General features: G+C 40.9%; 1 protein-coding gene across 1 annotated transcript in view; it reads left to right on the forward strand.

The window, feature by feature from the left end:
* Window positions 1-19325: 19325 nt before the first annotated feature.
* LOC145392144 (nephrin-like) overlaps window positions 19326-22500 on the forward strand; it is a 236979-nt gene continuing 233804 nt past the window's right edge. The window contains exon 1 of the mRNA XM_080266596.1: window positions 19326-19341. Within this exon, the coding sequence (XP_080122722.1) occupies window positions 19326-19341 (16 nt within the window). The remainder of the gene's footprint in view (window positions 19342-22500) is intronic.

A 22500-nucleotide genomic window follows, 5' to 3' on the forward strand; every position in this document is an offset into this window, starting at 1 on the left:
CACCACCTCATATGCATAAGATCTTACGCGCAATTAAACAAACGCATTTCTATAATTCAACTTAGATATTACAGTCCAGCACACACACACACACACACACACACACACACACACACACACACACCTATCCCCCCCACACACACATTCCCTCACTCACACAAACACCTACCACCCCCCTTCCTCTCTCTCTCTCTCTCTCTCTTTCTCATACACTACACCATTACGCTGGACTTTATGCGTAGGAGACCCAGGGGTGGAATTACTGTTCATCTTAATTTCCCTCTATTACACGCTCTCCAATTTTCTGTCAGGCTGGCTTTAATTAACTTGTTTGCCTTGTATTTTGTTTTGGCGAGAATTTCCTTGTTTTTTCCCAGATTTCAAGGAGTTTTCCATGATTTTCTTTCACTCAGTTTTCATGATTAGGTGGCTTGTATTTTTTCCCCTCTTTTTCGTGGCCTATTCTTTTTGTGTAACTTTTTTTTTTTTTTTTGCGGGTCGATATACTTTTCTTGTTTTCCCTTTTTTCTGCTTGTTCTCTTTTTTCCTCTTGTTATTTTTTTCGCTTTTTAGGGTTTCATGTTTTTCGTTATTCTTTATTTACCGTGGCGGATTTAACTAACTCTTTTACGTTGTTATTTTCGTTTCCCGTTTTTGTTTTTACTGTTCCTTACGCTTATTGCAATTTCTGCTCATGGAAACTTTGTGCAGTGTATACCGTTGATTTTTTTTTTCCAAGCAACGTCAGTTAACTTGTATATATATATTTCTTAATTTTTTTCCTGTTCATTTTCTTCAGTACAAATATTATTCAAGAAGTTTTTGTAGTATTTTTTTTCCTGGTTATAAATGTTCTTTTTTGGGGTAACTTTATTAACTACTGGCAATACGCTTTATTACATTACCTCTTTGTTGCTTTACCTTCTTTCTGAGGATGATGATGATGATGATAACGATGATGATGATGATGATGATGATGATGATGATGATGATGATAACGATGATGATGATGATGATGATGACGATGATGAAGATATTATTATTATTACTATTTTGCATTTATTTTTTTATGGTCTTAATATTCTGAAGACAATACCTTTTACATTCTCTGCTACTGGAGATTATATTGCCTTTTTTTTTTTGTAGTTACCTATTGTAATTTATTCTGATTTTTTTTTTACTCATTTTTATCAAGGATTCAATTATTTCTAGTAGATGATCATGGCTGCTCTGTTTCTTTGCGCAGTATCTCTGTTTTGATGTTGTTTTCGGTTTATTTTGGATACTTTCTACAATTTTCCATTGTTTTTTTCATCTCGGTGGCCATTATTATTATTATTATTATTATTATCATCATTATTATTGTTGTTGTTGTTGTTGTTGTGCTGACAGTCTGTACTCCTGGCGATTAATTCTTTTTACATATTATTGTAGTTAATTATTACTTTACTTTTGGAAATATTTTAGTTTTTTCATATTTACTGACTTTTCTCTTACGACTGCTCTGATTACCATGTTTATACCCTTCCTTCTTTTCTCCTTGCGGTCCAAGTATTAAAATTCGTTTCTGGATTTATGTTGATATTTACCTGTATTTTTTGTTGAATTAATCCCTTTTTCAATGATTAATTTTTGGATCTTGTGCATATCTTTCTGTATACAATATCATGGTTCGCCAGATTAAATTCAGTTCTCATATTTTACTTTTCTTTTTTGGCTTTATTTTTCGTTATTAACCGCAGCTTATTCTAGTTTAATAAACATACATCTTTCTCTCCTCCTTCCTTCATTCCTTCTCCTCCTTTGACTCCCTCATTCTATACGTTTCTCTCCAATCCCTCCAACACTTCCTCACCACTCTCTCCCTCCTTTCATCTTCCCTTCTCTCCTCCCTCCCCTTCCATCTTGTTTTCTGCCCACTCCCTCTCGCCAGTCTCCTCTCCCCCTCCTCCCTTCCTCCCTCCTTCCCTCCCCTTCCATCTTCTCCCATGCTCTCATTCTCCTTCCCATCCCTCCCCCCCCATTTCTTCCTTCCATCGCTATACATCCCGTCTTCTGTTCTTTTTTCCCTCCTCCCTCTCTCCTTCTCCTTCCTCATTCCCGTCCCTTCCATCTTGTCCTCTCTCCCTCTCTCTCCTTCCTTCCTTCCTTCCTTCCCTTCCATCTTGTCCCCTGTCCCTTCCTCCTTCACTTGTTTACTCACCATTACACTAATGACCAACACACACACACACACACACACACACACACACACACACACACACACACACACATATACAGGTACACATTAGCTTGACACACACATGAGCATAAACACACACTTACACCTGAATCACTCACATACATACATACAAACACACAAGAAAACAAACAAACAGGCACATACACACACAATTATATCTACATGCCCAAAAAACTTACACAAAATATATAGCCAATGCATACAGATTTTTATAAGACAAGAAATTCCACACATACGCGTTCATAAAACACACACACACACACACACGCACACACACACACACACACACACACACACACAGCCAAACTCACTATCTGATTTTACGTTTTCTTTATCACTCTGACCTCTCATTTTCTCTCTTGCTCTGGCTGGCTGATAATTATGTTTCTCTCTCTCTCCCTCTCTCTCACACACACACACACACCCACACCCACACCCACACTCTTTACTGACTTGTCCTCTCTTCTATTTTCTCTCCCCTCCTCCTTTTGGACAATCTCTCTCTCTCTCTCTCTTCTAACATTATTTCCTCCTCCTCCTCCTCCTTTCCCACTCTCTTATTTAATCAGCCTTCTTTTGCCTTTTTACTTTTCATTCTTCTCCCTCTTCATCTTACTTATCTCTTATTAATCTCAAGTTTTACACTCCTTTTTCTCTTTCCTCTCTCTCTCTCTCTCTCTCTCTCAAAAATTTTATTCCTCAATCTCTCATCGCTCCCCACGTTTTCTCCAACCTCATTCCCCCTTCTCTCTCTCTCTCTTTCTTTCTCTCTCTCTCTCTCTCTCTTTATCGCTTATCTCCCCCATTTACCCTTCTGCTAACTGGCTTATTCATCTCCATTGCCCGCTTCCTCCTCTCTCTTTCCTCCCCATCTTTATCACCCCATTGCCTCTCCCTCTCCTCATTTACTCCCCAGAATTACGGCCTCCTACAAATCCTTATCTTCCTCCTCCCCCCCTCCTCCTCCTCCTTTTCCCCCTCCTCCTTCTCCTCTTCCTTCTCCTTCGTTTCCTTCCTTCCTTCGTTTGGAATCTTTTAAATATTTGTTAGTCTGTGTCCTCTCCTTTAATATTTTCTTCTCTTCCCCCACCTCCTCCTCCTTTTTCTTCTTCTTCTCCTCCTCCTCCTCCTCCTTCTTCTTCTTCTCCTCTTCCTCCTCCTCGTCTTCCTCCTCCTCCTCCCTTCCTTCGTTTGGCTTCTTTTAATATTCTCTTGCTCGTCTTTTACTTTTTTTTTCTCTTTTTTTTCATACCTCAGACTGTCAACTAATTTCTCTCTCTCTCTCTGTCTCTCTCTCTCTCCCCTTCTTTACATACAGCCCATCAAAATCACCATCATTTAACTGCAGTCTCTTATCTGTTCGTCTCTCTCTCTCTCTCTCTCTCTCTCTCTCTCTTTATCCTCCCCCGTCTTTCATTCGCAGTTTCTAAAGATCTTTTCACGCAACTCACTCTCTTTAACTGTCTTTGTTTAAGCCTCTCTCTCTCTCTCTCTAAAACTCCAGACTACTACCTTCCATCTCCCCAAAATAAAAACACCCACACAAACACACACAGACACAGACACAGACACACACACACACACACACAGAAAAAAACACACAGCCACGTACTTCCTTCAGCTATTCATTTCGCTGTTTGTTTTGGCCTAGAGCTCTCTCTCTCTCTCTCTCTCTCTCTCTCTCACACACACACACACACACACACACACACACACACACACGCACGCACAAAACCATTCATCAGCCTAGCCTTGTCAACATGCATGTGTATCACTATAACACACACACACACACACACACACACACACACACACACACACACACACACACACACACACACACACACACACACACACACACACACACACACACAAGTATCCAAGTTACAAAATCTTCATTTCCTGAGTTATTTCCAACTCTCTCTCTCTCTCTCCCTCTCTCTCTCTCTCTCTCTCTCTCTCTCTCTCTCTCTCTCTCTCTCTCTCTCCACGGGGCTCCTTGCAACATACCGAGGACGAGTTCAAAGGGTTGAAAAGTCTGGATTTTTTTTTTTTTTTTTTTTTTTTTTTTTTGAGAGAGAGAGAGAGAGAGAGAGTAAAGAAGACCGACATTAAGGATGAAAGGAAGAGAGAGGATTAGAGAGAGGTGAGAGAGAGGCAGGAAGAACGTCGGAGGGAGGACGAAAAAAAGGGAGAGAAGAGGGAAATGAGATGCGGGAGGGAGGGGAGAAGAAAATGAAAGACTGACTACAATCTCAGGGTAATGCAAGATGGTCTCCACTTGGCTAACATATACTAACATACTTCAGTGCAAAATACTGTGAAAAGTTAAAAGTATATTGTAAACTAGGATTCCAAAATTTGTGTTTACTTGGTTCGACTTTTGATCATATAAATCCTTTTAAAAGATCTTATAAATAAAGAATGAATTGTTGAAGAAATAGAGGTATACTGAAATATGGTTGTATGAGAGAGAGAGAGAGAGAGAGAGAGAGAGAGAGAGAGAGAGAGAGAGAGAGAGAGAGAGAGAGAGAGAGAGAGTTTATGTGAGGGCTGTGGAGGTAACGATATGTAAACACTTGAGTGACACAAGACCTGTCACCCCCCCTTACTCCTCCCCTCCCTTCCCCTCCTTTTGTCACTCCCCCTCCCTTCTCTCCCCTACTCCCCATCCCACTTTCTTCATTCATTGTCCACCCCATCTGTCCTCCCCTCCCCTCCACTCCCTTTGTCATTCCCCGTCCACTCCTCTTCCCCCCTCTCCATCCTCTTCATCTCACCACTCCCTTCCCCTTTTCCCCCCACTTCCCCTCGCGTTCTTTACCCCTCTCCCCTTATCTCCTTCAGTTCCCCTCCCTCCCTTCCCCCACCCCCTCCACTTCCACATTCCCCTCCCTTCTCCTCTCATCCTTCACTGTATCCCCCCTTCTTCCCGTCCCCCTCCCTCAAAACATCGCTCCATCTTCCCTCCCTTTCTCCACCCCCTCCTCCCTTTCTCTCCTCCCCACCTTCCTCCCTCATTCCCCTCCACTTTTATCGGAGGGAGAGGTGGGGAGAGGAGAGTTTATTACTGTTTTAATTTATTAATTTTTTGTACAATCGGTTTTTAATTTCGTGTGACTAATTATTTATAGGTAGAGAAATAGGATGTATTTCTCTCTCTCTCTCTCTCTCTCTCTCTCTCTCTCTCTCTCTCTCTCTCTCTCTCTCTCACTCTCTCTCTCTCTCTCTCTCTCTCTCTCTCTCTCTCTCTCTCTCTCTCTCTCTCAGCATCCGGACTCACCTAAATCTCTCTTTCTCTCTCTCAGCATCCAGACTCACGTCTCTCTCTCTCTCTCTCTCAGCATCCAAACTCACCTAAACTCTCTCTCTCTCTCCCTCCCTTAATCCATCGGTGACACGAGCGTATGGCGTGAGCGGGACCCATGCATCAAGGCCCGGAGCAGTATTAAGTTATTTGGGACGCGCTGCATGACAAGCTACGAGGCTGCTTGCACGCCCCGGCCAGTGATTTATGCTGCCAGGAGGTTGATTTAGTTTTCGGGTTTTCATTATATTCGCGACTCAGAAAATGTAACTAAAAAAAAAAAAAACACGCAGGGTAGAAAGGTTGTATGGGGAATTCTATCTACCTATCTGTCTACAGGCTGTATGGACAAAAATAACTATCTACCTATCTATCTGTCTGTCTGTCTATTTATCTATCTGTGGTTGTCACTAAATTGGCAACTCATAAAATGTTATAAAATTGGGCGAAGGGAGGTTGTATGGGCAAATTCTCTCTCTCTCTCTCTCTCTCTCTCTCTCTCTCTCTCTCTCTCTCTCTCTCTCTCTAACCTTCTAAGACAAACAGCAGCGCTTCCCAATGCTAATGTTAGAAAGTTAGCTTACAGTATAGCCCAAACAGTATAGAAAACGGGATGACGAGGGTAACTATGCCTAACTATGAAAATGTGTGGAATTGGAGACACACTGATACCAGGAAAATAAGGAAAATTGTGGCGAAGGTGTGGGAAAATATAAAAGAAAAATACTGAAAATTAAGAGACAAAACTTTAAAAATGAGTAAAAGGAGAGGCAAAAAAGAAAGGAAGGGGGGGAAATTAAGGACACACTAAAAAAAATAAATGGGAGATATTGTAACCAGGAAAATATTGTAATCAGGGAAATAAGGAAAGCTAAGAAGAGTGTATTATAAGCGATGAAACTGATAATCTGTAAAACCCAAAAAAATAAAAATAAAATAAAACTCAGGTAGCGGGGTGTTCGTAGGGAACCTAAATTTCAGAAGGAAGAGGACAACGAGCATTGACGTAAGCAGCATCTTGAATCAAACTTCTGTATATCTTAAATGTCATCATCAGTGATCTAAAATTGGGAAAGAAAAAAATCGTCAAAACACAATATTACGCAAGTGAAAAAACACAGAGACATACGGTCTACATATGGCGAAAGTAACATAGGGGGATGGGAGAGGATACTAAAACAGTTACGTACCTCATTATGTTACTTTCGTCAAATGTATGTCTCTGTGTGTTTTTTCACTTGCACAATTTTGCGTATTTAGTGTTTTGACTTGATTTTTTGTTTCCCATTTTTAGATCACTAATGATGACATTTTAAATGCCGAAACGTTTGAATAAAGATGCTGCTCACGTCAACGCTCATTGTCCTCTTCCTTCTGAAAAAAAAAAAAAGAAAAAAAAAGGAAAATCAGGGGCACAAAAAATATATAAATGCGAGATACTGCAGCCAGGAAAATAAAGGAAGACTAAGGACAGTGTATAAGGTATGTGCGATGAGTATGAACTCGGCTAATTATGACAAAAAGAATGAAACTCTGTTAAGCTAAGGACTGGAAAAAGTATGAAAAAAAAGTAAAAATAAAACACAGGGAATGTGGAAACTAAAATCTAATAAATATAAATATAATTAAGATTGTAATATAAAATGTAGTAGATATAAATATAATTGTAATAAAACTTAGTAACATTTAGACCAGTGGATGGCTGATTCAAACAAGGTGTATGTGAAAAATGAAGGTAAAAACTCTGCCAAAAAAAAAAGAGAAAAATAAATATCCATGCCATTAGCTGCCATTTTGTGATTCTGTCAATCACTTTGGTTTCAGTTCATATATATTTCAATCAGCCAGACAGTCAATGTAGAAAACTTTTTTTTTTAAATCTTTTTTTTTTTTATTTTTTGGGGCAATTTTAGTTGCGAAGGTAGATGAAATTATTTTACTGATTTTTTTACACTTATTTATTTATTTTCTGTCTACCAGATCATTTCTGTGTAACTGCTTTATTGGTTTATGTTTCTCAAAAATGTAAGAGTTTCGACACACAGACACACACACACACACAAAATCATAATCCCCTTCCCACTTTACCCTCTCTCTCTCTCTCTCACTAAAATCCTTCCATACACACATTTTCCAGTAAAGGAATGAGACCCATAAAAATTAAGAGATATTAAAGATGATTAATATCTGACGAATGGCGTACGATAAGGGAAGAGGACGAGGAGGAAGAAGACACTAAAGAGGAACAGGAAAAACTGAATGAAGAAGAAGGAGGGAGAGATGATGAATGAGAGACATAAGGAATGAGATAAAGGGAGGGAAAGAGATAAGAGGTGAGGATTTATGAAGGTTAAGAAGATAAAAGATAGTGTGAGGAATGAGGAAAGGACGTAAAAAGGAAGAAGGAGATGTGTAAGACGAGAAGGAATTAAACACACACACACACACAATATATATATATATATATATATATATATATATATATATATATATATATAAACACACACACACACACACACACACACACACACACACACACACACACACAGAATGTGTGTGTGTGTGTGTGTGTGTGTGTGTGTGTGTGTGTGTGTGTGTGTGTGTGTGTGTGTGTGTGACAGGTACCTACGCGACCTCACCTAGGGACCCCAACACACACACACACACATTTATCTCCTCGCTGCGTCTCGAACCCTTGCGAACGTCACTCTTGTAGTCCTTTGGGGAAGGCTTCGACGTGGGGTGAGGGGGGGTGAAAGAGGTAAGAGGAGTGAGAGGAGGGGGTGAAGGAGTAAGGCAGTGAGGGTGTTAGGGGTGTGTGTGTGGAGGTGAGGGGGTTAGGGGTGTGTGTGTGTGTGGAGGTGAGGGGGTGAGTGAGGGGTATTTGGGCGAGGGGGTGAAAGGGGGAGAGGGAGGGGGTATTTTGGCAAGGCGGTAAGGGGGCGAGGAGGGTAAGGGAGTGAGGGGAGGTAACAGGGTAAGGAGCAAGGGGGTAAGGGGGTGTTGGAAGGCATAAAACACTTTAGAGAGAAAAGAGAAAAATGAAGTCGGTAGAAAGAAGGAAAGAAGAAAGAAAGAAAGCTGGCTGAGAAAAATAACGAAGTAATAGCCACAGGATATTGAAAAACGGAAACGAAATATTAAAAAAAAACCCAAAATATGAAAAACAGTAATGATATATGGAAAAAAAAGAGAATGTCAGGAAGGTATAAAGGCCCCCTCAAAGGGGGAATCACACCAGCCGCAAGCCGATACATACCTAGCGCGGATCGGAATATGACCTTGACCTTGACCTGATTTCACCAATTTCGAACTCGTAGATTTTCATCCCTACGACACACCTGTAAAATTTTGTGATGATATGTTGAGCGGTTGCTAAGTTTCCTGGTAACAAGCATACAGGCCTTGACCTACTTTCACCAATTTCGAACTCGTAATCAATTTTATTCCTTACTACACACCTGTAAAATTTCATGATGATATCTTGAGAGGTTGTGATGTTATCGTGCTAACAGACACACAGACAAACAGACAAACTAAGAACAATGCCAGCTTCGCTATCGCGGCAGGTGATAATAGTAATAATAGTAAGGGACAAAAGAAGAATGTCGGGAAGGAGATACAAGAGAAGGGGGAAGAGAACAGGGCCATGATGGAGGAGGGAGGAAGGAGGTGAATTATGAGGAGGACGAGGAGGAGGAGGGAAGAATAATGTTAGGGAAGAGAGGGAGTGAATAGAGGAGGGAGAGAAGAGAGAAGTAAGAAGAAGAGACAGAAAGGAATAAGAAGAACAGATATCATATGAGGAAGAAATAGGTAAAGGAAAGAAGGAAACGAAACAGAGAAAAAAATGAAGCATGTGAAAGGTAGGTTATAAGCGAGAAAAAAAAAATGAAGAGAGGAAGTAGGAAAAAAGGCAAGAAAAGATGAGAAAATAAAAGAGGGAAAAAGAGTATGAGGAAAGACAGAGAAAGAGAGGAATCGCAAGAAAAGGAGAGTAGAAAAACAGCACATCACAGCATCACTTAACACAGCACTGCACAAAATTACTTTACACACTTAAGACAACACTGGATAGCATTACATAAACACAGCATTACATAACCTACCCATTACTGAAACGAGAGAACTGTCAAAGCCTTTTCTAGTTACAGGATTCTTCTTCCCCTCATCTCCTCTAGGCGCGTCTAACACACCCAGCATCACAATACTTTCTACACACGATTCAATACCTTTTCCTGACAATGGGATTCTTTGTGCTGTCGCGGTGTGGTTTGTGGAAGGATGGGATGGGGGAGGGGAACTGACAGAAAGGGAGGAGAGGGAGGGATGGGAGAGAGGGGAGGAAGAAGGAAGGAGGAAATGGGGAACTGGGAGAAAGGGACGGGAGGGAGGGATGAGAGAGAGGGAGGAAGAAGGGATGAGGAAATGTTAAATGGAGGAAAGAAAAAATGAAGATAAAAAGGAGAAAGGAAGGGAGTAAGCAAGCAAGCAGCCTCCATTAACTTTTTAACTATTAAGGGTCTCCTTCTCGCTGCGGCAATAAACCACACACACACACACACACACACACACACACATACACACGATAGAAAGAGATAGCAATGGGAAAAAAAACTGATAACATTTCACTTTTTGTTATTATTCCACTTGTTGTTGATTCTGTAGTGGTTGTTGTTGCCCATGGTTCACCTGATACGTGAACTCAGTGGACTGCAGGCTTAAGATGTTCTCATCCTACAAGCTCTCCTTCAAGGGATGGGAAATTGGTGAGGGATGTTTGTTTTACCAGGCAGTGGGGCCAACTGGTTATACAGGTGCCACCACGTGAAGGCATCCCTCTCCAGCCTCAACACTTCACTTTCAACATATAGGACGACAGAGAGAATACGTGATGCAGTAAAAGGAAGATGCACACGAAGCGAGAAAAAAAAAAAAAAAAAAAAAGCAAGAAGGCCAACATACATGTAAGAAGTGAAAGAAAACATGGAGGAGGAGGAGGAAAGAGAGAGAAAGAAGAGTCGGAAATGAAGGGGAGGGAGAGAAAAAGGTGTGAGAAAGAGACGTAGAAGAGAGGGGAGAGAAGAGCAAAGGAGAGAGGAGAGAGAGAGGTAGAAGAGAAGGGATGGGAGGACAGGTAGGTTGAAGTAAAAGGGGGAGAGAGAGAGAGAGAGAGAGAGAGAGAGAGAAGAAAAGTGAGAGAGGAGAGTGGGAGAAGGTGAGGGTAGTGTGGAGTACGGGTGGGGAGTAGGTAGGGGAAAGGGGGGGATGAAAATGGAGGGGGGAAGGGGGTAAAGGAAGGGGGGGTGTTTCTCAGGTCACGCACTAAGGGTATAAATCTCTGAACTGAGGTCAAACGATCAGTTACACCCCCTCCCCTAACACCTACACTATTTTTACACCCACACACCCCTACACACACACACACACACACACACACACACACACACACACACACACACACACACACACGCAAGCACGCACACCTTTTCACTTACACCCACATACCCTTACAATTAAACACACACACACACACACACACACACACACACACACACACACATACAGAGCTGTCTTTTCCTGGTTTACATCTCTATATTAGGCCTTATACCAGCTGATTCCTCTGCCTTGGTATTCCTCTCTCTATACCGCCTTATACCAGCTGTCTCTACCCATCTTTGGTATTCATCTCTATACCACCTCTTTCTCTCTACACCATTTCTTACACCAGATGCCTCTCTCTCTCCTCTGGTGTTCTCTCTATACCACGTCTTACTCTCTTCACCAGGTTCATACCAGCTCTCACCCTTCTCTGGTATTACTCTCTCTATACCATCTGTTTCTCTATCCTAGTCTTATTCCAGCTGTCTCTACCCTACTCTGGCATTCATCTCGTTCATACCAGGCCACATACTTCACACCAGGCATAAAACTTTCTCATATCCATTCTTACGATGGCAATAAATTTTAGTCTGCCCCCCAGGACCCCGTTTTCTTCACCACCTCTACCTACTCTGATTTCATGCCATTTTCTTTAAGTCTATCTCAATTCTCTTAACCTCATTCTTCATTTATTTCTGCATTTCATTACGTTCTACCTGGTCTGATTTCACGCCGTTTTAAAGGTACCTCATTCCTCATTCTTCTTTGTACTTCATTATACTCTACCTTCGATGATTTCATACCGTTTCCTTTCAGTCTGTCTCATTCCTCATTCTTCTTTGTACTTCATTATACTCTACCTTCGATGATTTCATACCGTTTCCTTTCAGTCTGTCTCATTCCTCATTTCTCATTCTCCTTTGTCCTTCATTATACTCTGCCTCCTCCGATTTCATGCAGTTTTCATCTCTATTTCAAGCCAGCTATAACACCTGCGTTGTATCTAAATTCCAGGTATCACAACATTTCTCATACCACCCTTGAAACCGGTCCTATACTAACTTATCTCTCCACTCACACCAGATCTACACACCATCACACCACCTTTCATACCAGCCCTACCCCCTCTCACACTATTAATTCCGTTACTCACACCAGACCCACATACCATCACACCACCCTTCATGCCAGCTCCACCTCCTCCTCATACCATCTCTCTCCACTCACACCAGATCTACCCACCATCACACCACCTTTCACACCAGCCCCACACCCCCTCCTAACACCATCTATCTCTCCCCTCACACAATTCCTCCCTCCCTGCCGAATCCACTCCATCATCATCCCTCCTTCCACACCCTCTCCTCACCCTTCATGCTCGCTTCCTTCCTCCTCCTCCTCCTTCTACTCTCTCTGATCTTCCTTTATTCTCTCTATTCTCTTATTATTTTAGTATGCTTCTTTAATTTGTCTCTCCTCATTTTTTACTCTCACTTTCTCCTCTTCCTCTTCCTCCTCCAGTCTTCCCCCTAACTTACTTTTCCTCTTTATTCCCTTGACTCTTTCCTCCTCTTCCTCCTCTCACTCTTCTTCCTCTCCCTCCTCCAATATTCCTTCTACCTTGTTCTTCCTCTTCTCTCCCTCACCTCTTTCCTACGACTTCCTCGGTCTCCCTCCTCTCCCTTCTCATATTAGTATCTCTTTCTCCTCGATACATATGTCGCTTATATTTTGCTCTTCTCCTTCCCCTTGCTACCTCTTACTTTCTCCTCTTCCTCTTTTATTTTTATTCTCCCTTCTTCTTTGTTTTCCTGTCTCTTCTCGGTTTCCCTCACGCCTTGTCTTCCCCCCCTTGCAGTAGTTTTCCTTTTTTAAATTTTCTTTCGATATTTCTTCCTCCCTCGCATTCTTTTCTTCCTGTTTCTCACCCTCATTCGCTCTTCCTCTCACTTCCTGTTTTCTCCGGCTCCTCGCTCTACTTCTTTTCATAGTTTTTAGTCTTGAATCTGACTCTCACCTGTCATCCCATTCTTTCTCCTTCTTCGTCTTCTTTTTTCTTCTCCTCCTCCGTTCTTTCTCTTGTTTAATTTATTCTGTCTCTTCCCTTATAATCTTTCAGTCTTTAGTTTTCTTACTCTTTTTCTACATCTTTTTATAGTTCCCATAACATGTCTATTTCCACTCCCCCCATCCTCTCTCTCTCTCTCTCTCCTTCCATCCACTCATATCAACTACTCTTCTCCGCCTTGACTCACCTCTCTTTAACTTCCCTGCTCTCTTTTTCTTCTTCCTCTCTTTATCCTTCTCATTCCTTTAGTTTCTCCTATTATGATCTCTTTTCTTCTTTCTCTTTTTATGTCTCCCTCCTCTTTTTATCATTCTCATTCCACTAATTTCTCCTAGTCCCCAAGTTCCTTTTTTTTTTTTTTTCTATCATTCATTGTTTTCTCATCAAATAAATATTCTTCCTCTTTTTTTCTATCGTTAATTTTTTTTTCTCCCCCACAAAAATAGCCTTCGTCTTACTATGTTAAAAATATAAGCATCATTACAACGGATTAAGAACACAAACTCTGCATGCACTAGCTGTAATTGCAACATAAATTCACCCGCTAAATATAGTAATGAAAAGTCAGCAGCACGATCATCAAACAAATCATCACTTTTACCGTCATCATCATCTCCCCCTTCTCCTCCTCCTCATCATCATTATAATCATTATCATCATCACCTCCTCTTCCTCCTCCTCCTCCTCCTCCTCCTCATCATCATCATCATCATCATCATCATCATTATAATCATTATCATCATCACCTCCTCTTCCTCCTCCTCCTCCTCCTCATCATCATCATCATCATCATCATCATCATCCTCACCATGATCGCTGTACTGATTTTCCATGTTTGTATACCCCGTCCCCCTCCCCCCCCAAAAAAAAAAAGTATATAAAACCTAAAAATGCATCAAATATTAAGAAACAAAAACCATTCATCTTTAACATTTTTCATCCAAAGAATAATGTTTTATTATTCTTAGTACGCCAGACGATTTGCTTCAGCTTAGGACAGACTTTCAGAACAAGGAAGGGTAAGACATAGACTAGATTGAACTATATTAACCCCTTCACTACTACAAACCCTTCCAAAGTTTGAGGAAAATCGTCTGGTCATGGCAAAAACATAATAGAAAAGTGCCCAACTATTATAAATCCTTCCAAAACTGAACGAAATCATTTCCAAATCTCACGAATAAAATGCAAAACACATCATCCCAGAAAAAAAAAAAAAACTTATAAATCCTTCGAAACTGAACAAAATCATTAGCAAATCCCATAAGAAAAACAAAGAAACATTAAAACTGAACGAAATCATCAGGAAACACTGCAAATAAAATGCCCCCCCAAGAAAAAAAATATCAGAAAAAGGTATATATATTAAAACTGAACAAAATCATCTGGAAATCCCTCAAATAAAAAAAAAAATCATCGCAGAAAAGGATATACTCAAAAAAGTTAAAAATGAAAATTGATATCAAGTCCATTCCGATTCGGCCAACTTTCCTTCGGCTCTGATAAGGCTGCCGTGAGACTATGCATTGGGAGCGGAGTGTGCCGGAATATCTCGAATCTTTAAAACTTTATCCATAACATCCTAAGGCATGAAAAAAGGAGGAAAAAGAAAAAAAAAAGTAGGGAAATAAAAAAAGGGAGGGAAAAATTTAGAGGAACAAAAAAAAAAGGAGAAAAAAGTTTAGAGAAACAAAGAGAGAAGATGAACAAATTTAGGAAAACCAAAAAAGGGAGAAAAAGAAAAAAATGTACGAAAACCAAAAAAAAGGAGGAAAAAGAAAAAATTAAGGGAAACCAAAAAAAAAAAAAAAAAAAAAAACGGAGAAAAAGAAAAAAATGTGGGGAAAAAAGAAAGGAGAAAAAGAAAAAAATTAAAGGACCCCAAAGGAGAAAAATGAAAAAATTGGGAAACCAAAAGAATGGAGAAAAAGAAAAACTGTAAGGAAGCCCCCCCCCAAAAAAAAAAAAAAATAAAAAATGTAGTGAAATGAAAAAAAGGAAGAAAAAGAAAAAATGTAGGGAAACGATATAAAAAGAGGGGAGGAAAAAAATTAGGGAAACAAAAATACGGAAAGATGAAAAAGAAAAAACTGTAGGGAAATCAAAAATAAAAGGGAGGAAAAAAATTGGGAAAACAAAAAGAGGAAAGAAAAAATGTTGGGGGAAAAAAGTGAGAAAAAGATAAAAGGTAAAGAAACCCCCAAAAAAGGAGAAAAAGAAAAAAAAAAGTAGGGAAACAGAAAAAAAAAAAACTGTGGGAAAGAGGGAGAAAATTTAAGGAAAAGAAAGCATTGCAGGAAATGGGAAAAACTATGAAAAAAGAAGCTGTGGAAGAAAGTGGAAAATTTGCAAGAAAAGGAAGCGGTGAAGGAAATGTGAAAAAGACGAAACGTGGGTAATGGAAAAAACTCTGCGAAAAGGAAAAATTGTACGATAAAAAAAAAAACACTACCATGTCTAAGTGTTTAATATGTTGAGAGAGAGAGAGGGGGGGGGACTTCAAAATGACCTCATGGGATGGAAGGGATTGGAAGTTTCGCCATTACGTTCTTAGGAGTGATGGAGTAAGACGGTATGGATGGAAGACAAAAGTGGTTTTAATAAGTTACTTTTGGGAATACTGTATTTGAGAAAGCACACTTACTGGGACTGTAATAATAATAATAATAATAATAATAATAATAATAATAATAATAACAATGATAATGTCGTAGCAGCAGCAGCGGCGGCGGCGGCGGCGGCGGCGGCAGCAGCAGTAGTAGTAGTAGTAGTAGTAGTAGTAGTAGTAGCTGTTGTAGTTGTTTTCGTTGTAGTAAAGTAGTGAAAGTAACAACACAACAACAACAACAACTACTACTACTACTACTAATAATAATAATAATAAGTAGGACATTTTCATCAGTACTACACACCTGTAAAATTCTGTGAAGATATCTTGAGTGGTTGCGAAGTTATCGTGGTTACAGACACACAGACCTTGACCTACTTTCACCAATTTCGAACTCGTGATTGATTTTTTTCCCTACTACACACCTGTAAAATTTAGTGATGATAACTTGACCGGCTGGAAAGTTATCGTGCTCTCTCTCTCTCTCACACACACACACACACACACACACACACACACACACACACACAGAACAATACCAGCTTCGCAATCACGGCTAGAAATAATGGACAGATACCTGAGAACCGAAGGGTGATAAAAGAAAAGGAACAATTGCCAAAAGTTGAAAAATTCCCCAATACTTTCGGAGTCCAGAAAGTACTGAGATTTTTCCAGCTTTAAAAACTTTCCCCAAGCCACAAAAAAAGAAAAAAAAAAGCAGAGTGGGAATAAGACGAAAATGGAGGGAGGAACGAAAAATATTGAAAAAAGGAGAAAGAAAAAAGGGGGAGAGAGGGAAATAAAAGGAATATGGAAGGAGGGAACAAAATTGTGGCAAAAATAGAAAAAAGGAGCAGAGAGTGAATTAAAAAAAAATATATATATGGAGGAGGAAAATCATGCTAAAAAAAAAAATCACCTAATGGTCATCTGGTTAAGAAAATATTAACAAGGAAAATTAATACAGCCGTCATATCGGTACAAAAAATGCTGTATATAAAGCCGTAACGGAGGAATAATAATAATGATAATAATAATAGTAATAATAACTAAAAAGGAGCACTCAGTGGAGAGCATCTCTCCGACAAGGGCGACTTAATTTCTAAACCACTCTTCATACTGGGTTAGGTTTTCTCATCACTGATTAGGGCTTCGCAAGAAGTGTTTCCCGGACCCAGAATCAGTAATACGATCCGGATCGGTCCCAAACGTTAATCGATTGTTCCCAGGGACACGGGCTATCTACCCAAAATTTGTTCCAAATCTCTCTTTTAGTTTTCGAGTAATCATGCTAACAAACTAACTAAAGAAACAAACAAACAGGGGTGAAAACATACTTTCCTTGTCGGGATGATTAATAATAACCACAACCACAACAACAAAATAATAATAATGATAATAATAATGATAATAATAATAATAATAATAATAATAATAATAATAATACCCAGAACACAGAAATTGCATTTAGTAATTTCAATAACTCAACTTTCTCTTTGAAAGTTGGGTTGAAACAGGGATGTGTCATGTCTCCATGGTTGTTCAATCTGTACATGGATGGGGTAATAAAAGAGGTACAAGGTAGGGTAGTGGATGTTGGAGTGGCCCTGGTGAGAGAGGGTAGTGTTTGGAAACTCCCTGTACTGTTGTTTGCAGATGATACTGTGTTGTTGAGTGAAGACGAAGGAGGGCTGCAAGGCTTGGTGGATTAGTTTGGGAGAGTGTGTAAGAAACGGAATGTAAAGGTGAATGTAGGGAAGAGTAAAGTGATTGTCTTTGAGATAGGTGAAGTCAGTGAATGTACAGCGAGGTTGGATGGTGAGGAATTGGAAAATATGAGTACGTTTAAGTACTTGGGTAGTGTGATGAGTAAGGATGGAGGTTTGGAGGGTGAAGTGCTTGAAAGGGTACAGCAGGGAAGAAAGGTTGCTGGTTCTTTGAAAGCAGTGATAAGAAACAGGGAAGTGAGCATGGAAGTGAAAAAGTTACTACATGACAGTATTGTGATACCAACTCTAAAGTACGGAAGTGAAGCTTGGACGTTGTTGGAAGGACACAAGTCAAGAGTGAGAGCAGTGGAAATGAGTTATTTAAGAGGAGCCTGTGGAGTCACATGGAGAGAGAGGCTGACGAATGAGGATATAAAGGAGCGTTGTGGTGATGTGGATGTGATAGGAAGCGTTATGAGGAACACACTGAGGTGGTTTGGCCATGTGGAGAGGATGGAGGATGAAAGACTGACGAAGAGAGTGTATGTGAGTGAGGTGGAGGGGGGAAGAGGGAGGGGGAGGCCGAGGATGAGATAGAGGGATGGGGTGGAGAGGTATATGAGAGAGGGGGGTGTGAGTTGGGAGCAGGGCAGTGAAATGGCGGGGGACAGGGCGACTTGGAGGCGATTTGTTTGTGGCCACCCCAAACGGGATTGAGGCGTCTGGCAATAGATAGATAGATAGAATAACTCAGCACATGACAATGTCATCAGTTTTGTGCATGTGACCTCAGTACATAAAAACTAAGCAATTTTGAACTCTGACCTTGACTGTGACCTTTGAGTTTTGGGTCAAGGTCATTCATACTACAGTAGGTAACCATGCATGGCATATCAAGTTCTGTAAATGTACCAAGTTTAGTGAGTGTAGCTCAATTCCATCTTGGTATTTTAAGCTATGCACTCAATGACCACAAACTACTTTCCATTGACCCGTGGGCAATCTCAGAAACTACTGGCCCAAATGGACCCATAGTCATTCCAGACGGGCTCCCTGACCTTGGCTATATCCCACTAAAATTTCAAGTCTGTACTTTTAGCGGTTTCTGAGAATCCGCGAATAGACTATTTATACTGGTTTTTGGATGAAACTGGAAACCCAGTACTGGGATCTGGATGATACTGGGTCATATGAAGCCGCCAGCTGGGGGACTCAGATGGCTAAGTAAGATGGCCGCAGCTTTGAAAATGAGCGAATGCGAGCAATTTACTTCTTCGTGAGAAGTATAATAATAATAATAATAATAATAATAATATTATTATTATTATTATTATTATCATCATCATTATTATTATTACTATTATTGACAAGAACAATATAACTCACCACTGGTGTGGTGGGTTGTAAAATGTTAGGAAAAGAATATTAATGGATGGGGAATGGCAAATTATTAAGAAATATAAAAACACTGAGAAAATAAGGTTGACAAAAATGGCAATATCTGAAGCATCCCTACAGGAGAATAATACCAATAGTTGAGGAACGTCGAATTATTCGGAAAAATTGGAAAATAATATCTATCTTTCTGTCTACCTATTTATTATATCTATATTTTTCTATCTGTCTGTCTATCCATACATCAAATCTATCTACCTATCTATTTATCTATCTATCTATCGAGAGAGAGGAGGGGGGGGGACACAGACAGCAGTGAAGCATAGAAACCAAACGGCGAACGGGGAGAATAACACCAATACTTTAAAAACACTCGAGATATTCCGGGAGTGAGGGAAAGTATTGAGATTTCGCCTGGCTTTCTAAACTTCCCCCTTGCCAGGAAGACTGTGGACGATAATATTCCAGGCCTGGTTTGTCTGATCCTCTGGGGAGACGCTGGATTCTTTGGCAGGCCGTGGGTGAAGTGGGGGAGAGAGGGGGAGAGGAGAGAGAAGGAGGGAAGAGGTGGGGTGGGGGAGAGAAGAGAGAAGGAGGAGAGAGGTCGCGATAAGATGGAGGGGAACGCAGGTGAGATTGGGAGGAATGAAGTGGGAGGAGAAGGGGAGAAGAGTAGGCGAGAGTTGGGGGTGAGAAGAAAGGAGGGGAGAAGTGAGGGGGAGAGGAGGTGAGGCTGGGAGGAAGGGAGAATTAAAGAACAGGGAGTGACGAAAATGGAAGAGAATAAAAACAAAAGTTAAGCAGAAAATGAACATAGGCCTGCAAAAGCAACAACACAAGAACAAAAGCCTACAAAAGCGTGAACACAAGAGCACAGGCCTAAAAAAAAAAGCGTGAACACAAGAACACAAGCCTACAAGTAAAAGAACACAAAAAACATAGGTAGAAAATAAACACGTGAGTACCAAAAGAACCCAAACATACGCGCATACAAGAAACCCGAACTATCATCAGAAAGCGGACGCCACTGAGTTGAGGTGAATATGTACGTGTACAGAAAGAGGTGGGGGAAGGGGTGGGAGCGAAAGGGTAAGGGAGAGAAGAGGAGGTGTATAGAGTGGAGAGAGGGAGAGAGGGGAGGGGTGTATAGAGTGAGGCAGGGGAAGGGGGAGTGTAGAGAGTAGTGGAAGAGGGGGGTAGGGTACAGAGAGGGTATTGACAGAGGAAGGGATAAGAAAATTGGGGGAAGTCAGAGGGGATAGAGGGAAAGAAGGAAGTCGGGTGGAGGCATAGGGAAGAAAGAGTTAGAGGGGTTAGGAAAGGAGGGGTATAGAGGGGGGTGGAAAGATATACTCGTATAGCGATGCTGAGAGGGATGGAAAGGTATATACGAGTACAGTAGAGATTCAGGGGAGAGGAAGGAGAAGGGGGGGCAGAAACCAATGGGAGGGGAAGTCTATGTCTCGCAAGGAGGAGGGGGGAAGAGAAACCAGGGAGAAGCAAAGGGAGAGAGTAGAAACCAAGGAGACGGAGGGGAAGGGGGGTGTATCGCCGGTGGGGTAAAAAAAAAAAAAAAAAAAAAAAAGGCAGCTTTGTGGATGGGCAAATGGAGGTGTGGGGAGCCCATTTGCCGGGATGAAAGAGAGCCAGAGCGGTTCATTGTGCCAACACCAAAAGGTTGAAGTGGAAGCCCAACCTTTTTTAAGCAACACTCTTCCTCCTCTCCATACTGGTTACACTATATCTACCCTGGCTAGTTACATTTTTAGTAATTTTCACTATCCTCCTCCTTCTTGTCTTCCTCCTCCTCCTTCAGCTCTAACCAGCCCTCTTTCCTCTTCCTCTATTCCATATTGGTTATACTATCTCTATCCTGGCTATTTACATTTTTATTCATTTTCACTATCGTTTCACTATCATCCTTCTTCCTTCCTTTTCTTCTTCCCCCTCTTTCTCCTCCTCCTGCCCTCTCCTCCACTCCATACTGGTTACACTAGCTTTATCTTGGCTATTTACATTTTTATCCATTTTCATTATTTTCATTCTCCTCTTCTTCGTCTTCTTCATCTTCCTCCTCCTCCTCTTCTTCGTCTTCTTCATCTTCCCCCTCCTCATCTTCTTCATCTTCCTCCTTCTCCTCCTCCTTTTCTTCCATGTTATTTCCTCATCAGCTTGTATTTACATCCTCACTTTTCTTTTATTATATGAATCTTTTAACTTCCACATTTATCATAAAAAAAGAAAGAACCATCGATTAACAGGAAGTAAAAACCTGTCCCACAAAAAAAAAAAAAAAATCAAAATTCCGTTCATTTCGAGATGCCCAGACGCCCTGCATTTAAAAGCCTGGAGGTCATACGAAGGGGGAAGGATTGATTGAAGATTGTTGCAGCGTTGATTAGTTGCCTATGTGCAAAACTGAAGACAAATATTTACCCCTTCTGTCTGGGATATTATTTATTGAATTCTTGTGATTTTCAGATCTACCCCTCTCTCTCTCTCTCTCTCTCTCTCTCTCAGCTTGACCAGGAAAATCTAGCCTCCATATACTGTACCCCTAGTTTTGACTTTCTCTCTCTCTCTCTCTCTCTCTCTCCAAAACCTATTAGGGTAGCCTCCTCGGACAACCCTGACAAAGTTTGGCAAATTTCTCTAGTCTTTTGTGGCTCCAGGTAAGGGATACTTGAGAGAGAGAGAGAGAGAGAGAGAGAGAGAGAGAGAGAGAGAGAGAGAGAGAGAGAGAGAGAGAGAGAGAAGCAAGGACAGACAGGCAGATTTGTATGTAAATAGGTAGAGACACAGACAGACATATAAATACTGATAGACATAAATAGACAGTCATATAGATGGAGATATAGTTAGATAAACAGACATCAGATAGATATAGACACATAGATGGATACATAAATATATACAGAGAATGACAGGCAAAAAACAGGCAAAAAGGCAGAGCAAAAAAAAGTCTAAATAAAAAAAGGAAGAGAAACTAGAGAAAGTGAGTGATATTGGGGGAGACTGAGTGAGTGAGAGAGAAAAAGGAAAAGAAAAAAAGTTAGGGAAATGGACATTGTAGAGAGAAGAGGGAAAGGGAGAGGGGAGAAGTAGAGTAGGGAGAGGAAGGGGGAGAGGGGAGGGGGAGAGGAAGGGGGAAAGGGAGGGGGAAAGGGAGGGGGAGGGGGAAGGGGAAGGGGACGGGGAAGGGAAGAGAGAGGGGAGATGGAAAAGCAGAGGAAGAAGGAGAGGGAGGTAGAGGTATAGAGTGGAGGAGGAGAGGGAGAGGGAGAGGGAGAGGAAGAGGAAGAGAGAGGGAGAGAGGAGAGGGGAAGGGGGGAAGGAGAGGGAGAGGGAGAGAAAGAAGGAGAGAAGGAGCAGAGAAAACATCTGCGTGGAAGAAACGACAGAGGAAGTAGGGGAGAGAGTTAAACTGCAAAGGGACAAGAGAACAACTAATGGAGAAACAGACACAAACGGACAGTGAAACAGTAAACAGAGACAAGACACGCAAAAATGAATATACAGACAAGTAGGAAAACCCAGGCACAGAGAAACAAACACATACAGAGGCAGAGAAACACAAACACTCAAATGAAACAAAGTAAACACAGAAGTTGACAAAACACGGTAATTGACGAAATGTTCAATATGTTCATACAGTTACAGATATACAAATATTACAAATTAATATGTTTAGAGAGAGAGAGAGAGAGAGAGAGAGAGAGAGAGAGAGAGAGAGAGAGAGAGAGAGACCAAACAAATCTCACAAATCTATCTATCTATTGCCAGACGCCT

Source organism: Coenobita brevimanus, chromosome 21, assembly GCF_032717465.1.
Source record: "Coenobita brevimanus isolate Jiangsu-jjx chromosome 21, ASM3271746v2, whole genome shotgun sequence".
Lineage (NCBI taxonomy): Eukaryota > Metazoa > Arthropoda > Malacostraca > Decapoda > Coenobitidae > Coenobita > Coenobita brevimanus.